Raw genomic sequence first — 10000 nt, forward strand, 5'->3', positions numbered from 1 at the left:
AAGTTGCTGCTCGCTCGTTTAACTCAAAATTATTCAAAACGATCTCTCTAAAATGATATAAATGTGACTTCTTAAGGTTTTCTTCACGGTCAAAACCACACAACATTCTATTAATGATTACGTCTGAGGCAAAAAGGAATATTGACAGGTCGACCGAGAGTTGAACTCATGAGACGACAAACATCAATGCAAAGTGTAGCGAGAGTCAAGCTATTGTTTGTCTTGTCCTATTCTATATAGAGAAAAGGATAAATAGTATAGCCTCGTGTGTGAGTGGTTGCGTGTCATAGTCTTGTTTTTAAATTGTTTCTGTTGTTTATGTGTGTAGTGATGACTCTCTCACACTCAATTTCAATGCCGAAAGAGGAATTCCCGCACACAAGAAAGGGGAATTGGGGTGGTATTTGGCATACATATTGTATAGTATCTAGTTCTAAATCTAAATAGATAACTGATTAGAATTATATTATGATATATAAACACAATACCAAATACAATTCCGAAGTTTCCTTATTTCAAATGAAGTAAAGCTCCAAAACCTAATGGTAGTGATTGTAGTACTGAGTGTTAGTGAGGTGATGAGGTGTTGGTGGTGGTTGTAGTTGTAGTAGTAATAGTGATGATGATGTGGTGGTGGTGATGATTGTAGTTGTAGTAGTAGTGGTAGTGATGATGTGGTGGTGGTGGTTGTAGTAGTAGTGGTAATGGTAATGATATGGTGGTGGTGGTGGTTGTAGTAGTAGTGGTCGTGATGATGATGTGGTGGTGGTGTTTGTAGTAGTAGTGGTAATGATGCGGCTATGTGGTCTAGTAGTATGACACTCGCTTCCGGATCGGAAGGTCCTGGGTTCGAGCCTCGCGCTCGACGCATAGTTGAGTCCTTGGAAAAGGTTCTTTACTCACATTCTCTCACCGTACTCAGGTGTAAAATGAGTACCTGGCCGTTAACAGAGTTGTCTTTGTCCGAAAAATTGTAATATCGCCTAACAGGCGTCATGTCCCTTTCTACATGTTAAATGTTGACCAGGGACCCCTTGTAAAGCGCTTTGAGCACATTTAGTAGATATTGCACTATATAAAGCTCAATTAAAAAAAAAATATTTCAATGATGATGATATGGTGGTGGTGGTTGCAGTAGTAGTAGTGGTAGTGATGATAATGTGGTGGTGGTTGTAGTTGTAGTAGTAGTGATAGTGATGATGATGTGGTGGTGGTTGTAGTAGTAGTGGTAGTGATGATGATGTGGTTGTGGTGGTTGTAGTAGTAGTTGTAATGGTGATGATATGGTGGTAGTGGTGGTTGCAGTAGTAGTGGTAGTGATGACGATGTGGTTGTGGTGGTTGTAGTAGTAGTGGTAATGGTAATGATATGGTGGTCGTGGTGGTTGTAGTAGTAGTGGTAATGGTAATGATATGGTGGTGGTTGTAGTAGTAGTGGTCGTGATGACGATGTGGTTGTGGTGGTTGTAGTAGTAGTGGGAGTGATGCTATTGTGGTGGTGGTTGTAGTAGTTGAGGTAGTGATGTGGTGGTGGTTGTAGTAGTACTGGTGGTGGTGGTTGTGGTAGTAGTGGTAATGATGATGATATGGTGGTGGTGGTTGCAGTAGTAGTGGTAGTGATGACGATGTGGTTGTGGTGATTGTAGTAGTGGTAGTGATGATGATGTGCTGGTGGTGGTGTAGTAGTATGGTAGTGATAATGATGTGGGGCTGGTGGTTGTAGTAGTAGTGTTAGTGATGATATTGTGGTGGTGGTTGTAGTAGTAGATGATGTGGTGGTTGGAAAACACATTACAGGTTATTATAATACATGATTACACACATTCTCTAACTTCATTTTTTGACAGCTTCGTTGTGCCATAAATATACGCAACAGTTCTGAAACATTTCATTGTGGATTTTGATATTGTTTGTTGTTTTTCTTGTGTCGTTATGTTGACATAGATACCGAATGAATGGTAATTACTACATTCTCAGCCAACAACAAAATGGCGCTGAATGCTTTCATTGGTGGACACTTTTTAGGCTTCGTACGTATTCTCATTCGTTTAATTCCATGGTGCGACGTCAACAACTTGAGAGTACAGTACGTACTTGCCGTGACAACCACGGCTTATAACAATAAGCTAATAACAGTTTAGGTTGTCAGATGTCGAATAAGCAATTACAATATTTTTTTACCCAAGGAATCGTTTTTTATACATTCTTATTTTTTTTTTTTAATTTATTTATTTACTGAATTATTTATTCATTTAATCTGAGTACTAACATGTTCTCTGATTTAATATTCGAAATAAACAAAGAAATGACGACTCTCACAATGTACGACGAGTTATTTTCCTAAGACGCCATACACTTCCGGCGAAGAAAATCTTATTGACAAGTAAAAAATAGTTCTGTATTTGAATATAAAAATAGTATAAATTATCTAGAAATTACATATAATAGTCTATGATTAATATCAAAATTAAAATTTTAGATTGAAAAAATGCAATATATGTGTCAAATAACTTCAAAGAGGTGTGCGTATAAATACATGAATTGACGTGGAAGTAAGTCCACCATTTTGTTGACACCTGGAGCAGTTTACATTCGGTTACGGATCTAGCCGGCCTTTACTTTCAAGACAAATTCTGAAAATAAATCAACTATGGTATGTTTGCTTATAGCATGGGTATAAGATATCGTAATTACTTACATGCTACTCATGTTGAGTAATATTATTAGGAGCACTGAATTGATTTTGTGGGAAAATGTCAACAAATGGTTCAGTTTCTTAGTCTTAGACTTGCCTGTCTTAGCAGTAGCAGTCGCTTCTTGTAAACTTTACTGTCTTGCTTCAACTGCTGGATAAAGATAAATTAATATTGATATACATCATCATCTCAATTATACCAATAGTTCGCCTGACCCTAAGATTGAGTCCATATTAAAACGCCATTTAAAAAGTAAAGAAAACAAAAAAAGCACAGCCACAGCACTTTTTGCAATCGAGGCGAAGTGGCAATTCGGACACTCGAGTCTGAATTAGTCTCCCGTGGGTATTCGGACTCAAAACTATATTGTTCATGCAGATACAGAGAGGACGACACAATGTGGGCAGGAGACATAGGGTGGGAGTAATAAAGAGATAGAACTAGAAAAAGAGCTCGCTCATATCACACATAAACATACCGACTCAAAATCAAAATCAAAAAGCTTTTCATTTATACCACAGTTACTTTGACTTATCTTACTTTTTGAAGGGTTTTAACTCTTTTTATTTCTATCTGGACTCCCATTTGATCCATGATACTGTCTTTCTCGTCAAATAAAGCAGGTTTAGACTACCTGTTGATAGTTACTGCAATCGTAATTTTGATTTGCCGCATTAATTTTATGCAATTATCAATAATTAAAAGATTTTTTTGGAAAACAACCGAACCCCCCTAACCCCCCCCCCCCCCCCCAAAAAAAAACCCCAAAAAAACCAAAGAAACAAAAAAAAAAAAAAAAAAAACAACAGAAAAAACCCAAGCAAAAACTATACTGCCACAGAAGACTATTCAGACTGAGTCCAAATAATCGGCTGATTGCACATGCGCATTGGAATTTGAGTCCAACTGAGCTTTAAAATCGCTTTTGCAATACAATTTCAATTACAAACATTCAATTTTAAAATTAGATTTTGGCTTTGTGTATTTGTCATTTGAAAAGTCTGTACAAGCGTACACATTACTGGGAGCATGAGACATATATATAGTTATAGTAGTAGTAGTTCTTTCAGAGCCATTAGGCCCATTGAGCCAGAGTTTACCCCGCTTTCTATAGCATGAAACGGACAATAGCAATTACTTGCTACCCTTTGGATAAGACGCTAGTCTATCGCAACATACTCACTTCTAGATCTAACAGACCCAGCTACCCAATCACTGCTGGGTGGACAGCGGGTCAGAAAAAAATCTTAACTGCACCTGGGATTGATCTCAGCTCCTTTGATTGTGAAGCAAGTGCTCTGGCAACTTATATATTTATAAACTTATGTGATGATTCCAGTACCAGGCAAACCACTCATTTTAGCTTGGCTTCTCACCAAATTATTTTTACTCCAGTATTATGAAAGAATGCTTTTATTTTTCATAAACAATGTTTTGTCTTGAATTGAAATCCTATACAATCATTACCACTGGTTTATATTGACTTCATTGAACAATTATTCATAGCACTTTCCACAGATAAAGAGCACTTTTATACACTGGGAGGTGGGGGGATTTTTTAAAATGTGGTTAAGTGTTTAAGGCATTATCCTTAATTTGCTTTCTTTGGGCAATAAGGGTGATTCCTGTTGACACAGATGTTTATTTGATAAGGATTATATATATATATTCTTTCACCGAATGCCTATGCGAAGGCTGTGATTTTAAGAAAAAAAAATTTTCTTTACAATGTTTTGAGTGGACATCATACTCAAACTACAAATTTACTGTCTTTAACAGGTGCTGCTTGCTGCGGCAGTATGCAATCGCCAAGGGAAAGGTAGGTTAAGCTCTTCAGTATTGTTTGTTATTTATATAGAAGATTTATTTTGATCAAATATGTTTTTATTTTTTACAGTTTGACATTCTGATTTGTTTTGTGTAGATTTGTATTTTCTAGATTGTTGAAGGAAAATTTTTAAAAATTGTCATGTTATTTTGTGAGGCATAATTTTATTGGCACTAAAAATGGATATGTTTCATAATATAATGTAAATCACACAAGTATGGTACATGTAGTATTGTCATTTGATTTGATCTTTTTTGGTTTCGAATTATGCTCTTGTTGGTGTGAAACCATTTATAATTTTCACTTAGAAACAGGGGTTGAAATCATTTTGTATAAACACATTTATTGTGCAGTTTAGTGGTATGACACTCACTTTTGGACTGGAAAGTGCAGGGATCGAATCCCAATGTGAGCAGTGCATAGTTGAGTCCTTGGAAAAGGCTCTTTACTCTCATTCTCTCACTGTACTCAGGGTAAAATGAGTACCTTGCCTCTGTAAAAAAAAAATGTAATATCACCTAACATGCATCCTGTCCAATCCTACATATTTAGTGTTGCTGTTGGCTAGGGACCGCTTGTATATCGCTTTGATCACGTTTAATGGATATACTAGTGATAGAAATTTTCCACTGATTTTGTGTGCTAAACATTTTCCACTGATAAAAGCTCACTATAATTTCTTGTGCCATATTTTGACACCTTTGCTCAGTTCCATGAATGTTGGTGATACTCTCATTTTTACACACAGACTGGTGCCAAATATCAAAAGTGAAAGGCTAGTATTGGTCTCTGATGAGCCGATGGTCTGAAGGATAGGGGTTGGAAAATGGGGGGGGGGGGAGGGTAGGTTGGGCATTGGGTCTAGATTTAATTTCACAAGTAAATGTAACATGAGAGTACAGTTATACGTGCGTTAAAAAAAAAAATCATTACATCTCTAAGCAAAATATAGATCAATTCATTCTGGTGGAGTAGTCTCTCTCTCTGTCTTATTGATATTGCATTGATTTTTGACACTAGATAAATGATGGTTTTAAACCTTTTTTTCTTTCCTTCTGTTCCCAGCAATTATTTCCCGACAATTTGTAGAGATGACCCGTTCAAGAATTGAAGGTTTGCTGGCAGCATTCCCCAAACTGATGGGTACAGGGAAACAACATACTTTTGTTGAGACTGAGAGTGTGAGATATGTGTACCAGCCCCTCGAGAAACTTTTTGTCCTGCTCATTACCACAAAGGCATCCAACATTTTGGAGGACCTTGAAACGCTGCGCCTCTTTGCTAAAGTGGTAAATATATCCCTGCATCCAGTTGTTGCTGTTGCTTTTGTATAGATAATTCTAATTTCTTTCTTATTCTTTACTGATAAGGTTTTCGTCTTTCTTGATTTATTAATTCTTCCTCTAAGATTACATGTCACACAACCAGTACAGTAGTATATTTTTTTATCCAACAATTTTTACTCCTCTTTATGCATTCTTGTAATGTGCAATTTCCCCCCCAGCTTCCTGAATACTGTAGGAATATGGAAGAATCTGAGATTGTAGACCAGGCTTTCTCCCTCATCTTTGCTTTTGACGAAGTCGTTGCTCTTGGTTATAGAGAAAATGTAAACCTTGCACAAATCAGGACATTTACCGAAATGGATTCTCATGAAGAAAAGGTTTTCCAGGCTGTTCGACAGGTAATATAAAAACGTACTAATCTCTAGCATATCTGAGTTCAGCTTTCTATTAGAGAGAACAGGCTTGCCACTCATATAAAAACAGATTTTTTAAGGCACAACTTTGTTAAAATAGAGTCATTTTAATCAGTAAATAATAAGTGGGCACATTGAACCACACTCTAAAGCATTATAAAGTGATATGTCATATTATTTAAGGTGCATAATCAATAATATTTGAGTTGAGAATCATTTTTTATCCTTCAATTTTGGATTTTTCTCTAAACATAATGATGCCTCCTGTGTTTGTGTGTCAGTTTTGAATCAGGATTCGATGTTCATTCATCCTATTAGAAATTTATTGAATTATATTGTCTTCAGAAAATGTATTTCAAGTAAGCTGGATGAAGGTTGATGGGATTGTTGGTAGTACTATTACACCTTTGTATGTGTCATTAAAATGATATGAAATTAAATTAGGTCCTTTTGCTCTGAAGTAGGCAGCATTGTTTGATGGTGAACGTTACAATGTCATGATCGGATTCATCCACTCCACATTGAATTGTTGTGAAACCTCTGTGAAGCAAGTTTGCGTTTTTTTCTTTCTACCCAGACTCAAGAAAAGGAAGCAAGGGACCAGATGAAGAAGAAAGCCAAAGAAATTCAACAGAGAAACCGAGAGATGTCCAAGTCTGGCAGAAGTGGTGGGTTTGGTACTGGCGGTGGGTTTGGAGGCAGTTCGTACCGCAATGACTCTTCCACTCCTGTCATCGATTTTGGTTCTTCGTCAGATGCTCCCAAACCAGCATACAGTAAACCAAGGTGAATATTATTAATTAATCGTGTTTTGCTAGGCTATTGTTTACCCTTACAATATTTACACATTTAAAAAAAGTGTTTGTTAAGTTCAGGGTATCATTTTTTACATAAATGTCTTTTTCAATATTATCAATATGGAGAAGAAAACAAATCAAAATAGATAGAGACAACATTTTTATTTATATTGTTTTATATTTAATGACTTGAGATTAAAAAAAAAAAAGGATAGTTGCGCATTATCCACTTAATGTGCTCAAAGCCATCAGTGACACTTTAGCATGTAGAATGAGGCATGATACCTGTAAAGGACCATTACAATTTTTATTTTACAACCAATACAAAGCTACTACCAGCTAGATCCCCATTTTAGACCCCAATGTGGTGATAGAATGTAAGTAAAGAGCCTTCTCCTAGGACTCAATGTTGCACCACCCAGATCAGGATTCAAACCAGGGACTTTCTGGTCCAATTGTGAATGTCATACCATACGACTACAAATTACAAAGCCACACATTACCATGACTCTCAGTAAATTTGGTAAATTTTCACGTTAGTCCCTTATAAACAATAAAATCATTAGTGGTCTTCTATCAAACCAGCATTTACTCGCCCAAAGCCTTCATAATATAGCGGAATAAGCTGCGCTTAACAAATGTGCGTTATTATTATTATTATTATTATTATTATTATTATTATTAAGAATATATAAGCATATTATTTCAATCATCCTCTCCCTCACTCCCTATTTTCTTGCAGCAAACCTTCTGCCCCGTCTGGTCCTAGCCGTGCTCTCAAGCTGGGCTCCAAGAAGAAGGATGTAGACACGTTTGTTGGACAGTTACAGTCAGAGGGAGAAAGTAAGTTAATTGATGCTGTGTATTTTGGATAAAATACTCACAGTATCCGCCAGCTATATTAAACAGACCAACACACAAAACTTTGTGTAACCTTTAAAGTTTATTGTCTGATTGATATAATTTAGTGAAAACTGATCACTAACAGGCTGTCTAACTGTAATATCAAAGAGCTGAGTGACGGCAACTTCGTTCCTTCTGTAGATGGTAGAGTAGAGAATTTATACTCTAAAGTAACTGTTATACTAAATGATAATTCTTATATTTACAGAAGTTGTAGACTCATCCAGCAAGTCCCTCCCCACCACCACCACCTCCACACCAGCCATTAATCAAGAAAGGTAAGTCAGACAGAATATTAAAATAAAAAGTCAATCTCATTTATTTATACAGTTATAGCATTAAACATTGTTTTGCAGAGAGAGAGAGAGAGCATTATAGTTTGATATGATCCTAGCTTCTTTGAAGTGTGACTCACATTCTTGCTACTGCTCGTAATAAGTAAAATTAGTCTACCCGTAAAAGGTTAGAAAAAACTGTGACATCCCTTTGTTTTTTGTTTGTTTTTTAAGACAACCTGGTGTTCAGCTCTTTGAAGGCAGGGTCATTTGACCTGCCATGCTAGTCAAGGAGGAGGTTGCTGTTGCTGTGTCTTCTCTTCTCCCATATTTCCTTTTCTAGTCTATTTATGTTTTTGTTTTTTTAACAATATTACTTGGTTTTGTCCTGGCCCTGACTAGAGTCTTTGAGAGGGGGAAACGGTCAAATGTATTGGAATACTTTTTGCAGTTGATATTTTTTCCCCCCCTGCAAATGATCTCTTTGATGTGTGCTGTTAATGTTTGAAAAAATAATTTAAAAATTTGTAAGCATTGAGTGTCTTCCTCTTTGTGGGATCCCATGCTTTTTTCTGGATGAGACTTTAAGGTGATCTCAAGGTAAGTACGAGACCTATGTCCATTGTATCTAGTTGTTCATTACTTGATTTTTCTTTTATTATTTCCCTGAACCTGAAATTTTCAATGAACTATTATCCATATATATCAATTCTATTTCCAACCAATATAATGTTGTATTTTTCCTTTCACGAACAGCGTCCACATAGCAGTAGAGGAGAAAATATCACTGTCTGCCGGTAGGGATGGAGGATTACAGAACATGGAGATCCACGGCTTGATGAGGATGAAGATCAATGACGACAACGCCAGCAAGATCAAGGTGTCCGTCACCAACAATGACAACAAAGGCATTCAATTACAGGTGAGCGAGCAGGTTGTGGGTGGAATTCCCCTTTAGGGTTGGTGCATACCTGCAGAATTTTTCGTAATTTTACGAATTTTAGTCAAATTTTATGGCCAGTTACTAATTTTTATGGAAAATTACGAATTTTTAATTCTCTGTATTGCTTAAATAATGATGATAAAAATAATGACTACTACTACTGCTACTAATTTCCTTGTCATATTACTAAAAATTGACATAAAAATTACTAAATTTGAAGTTTTCAATTTGGCAGGTCTGTTGGTATAATGTAAATGTTGCTGCTAGCAGCTCGGAAGAAATAAATAACAATGTGAAATGGAATGTAAGCTTCAACTTAATATACACATTATCTCATTCATCTGTAGTATTTCATTCATCCTGTTTTGTTGAAAAAGGGAAACCCGAAACGTCCATTTTATCTGTTTTCGTATGTTTAAATTGAAGCTTACATTCAATTTCACATTGTTATGTATTCCTTTAGGGTTGGGTAATGGGGTATGTGTGGGAGGAGGGGAGGGGTGCCGTGATGTCAACCTTTCCTGCACTTGCTCTATCCTTTATATGTTTCCCTTTCCATCTCTATGTGGCTTTGTGTCATTGTCTTAGAATGGAATTAGTCGAATTTATCCAGACACTCTTTCTGGGGTCTGAAAGTTGGATTATTTCTGTCTATCTTAAAATTAAACTGAATATCTTTGTCATTTTTGGTCACATGCCCTAGAAAATCTCATGTAACAGCTTCATTTATGTTTTGTCAATTTGAGTCAATGCCACAAAAATTTTTTAAAATCTTTTGTAACAGCCTGCCTCATTTTCACCATGTTATCCTCTTACCAGACCCACCCCAATGTGGACAAGAAGATGTTTGTCCAGTCATC

At 36.3% G+C, this 10000-nt stretch overlaps 1 protein-coding gene across 1 annotated transcript in view; it reads left to right on the forward strand.

The window, feature by feature from the left end:
* Positions 1-2349: 2349 nt before the first annotated feature.
* The window catches only part of LOC144959993 (coatomer subunit delta-like), a 16597-nt gene continuing 8946 nt past the window's right edge, over positions 2350-10000 (forward strand). Inside the window, exons 1-9 of the mRNA XM_078892913.1 lie at positions 2350-2652; positions 4475-4514; positions 5589-5812; positions 6028-6207; positions 6800-7008; positions 7762-7862; positions 8131-8200; positions 8954-9119; positions 9960-10000. The exon at positions 9960-10000 is cut by the window's right edge and continues 107 nt beyond it. Coding sequence (XP_078749039.1) covers positions 2650-2652; positions 4475-4514; positions 5589-5812; positions 6028-6207; positions 6800-7008; positions 7762-7862; positions 8131-8200; positions 8954-9119; positions 9960-10000 — 1034 coding nt within the window. The 5' untranslated portion in view covers positions 2350-2649. The remainder of the gene's footprint in view (positions 2653-4474; positions 4515-5588; positions 5813-6027; positions 6208-6799; positions 7009-7761; positions 7863-8130; positions 8201-8953; positions 9120-9959) is intronic.

This window comes from Berghia stephanieae, chromosome 14 (assembly GCF_034508935.2).
Source record: "Berghia stephanieae isolate SIO BIC M18660-M18661 chromosome 14, UCSD_Bste_1.3, whole genome shotgun sequence".
Classification (NCBI taxonomy): domain Eukaryota; kingdom Metazoa; phylum Mollusca; class Gastropoda; order Nudibranchia; family Aeolidiidae; genus Berghia; species Berghia stephanieae.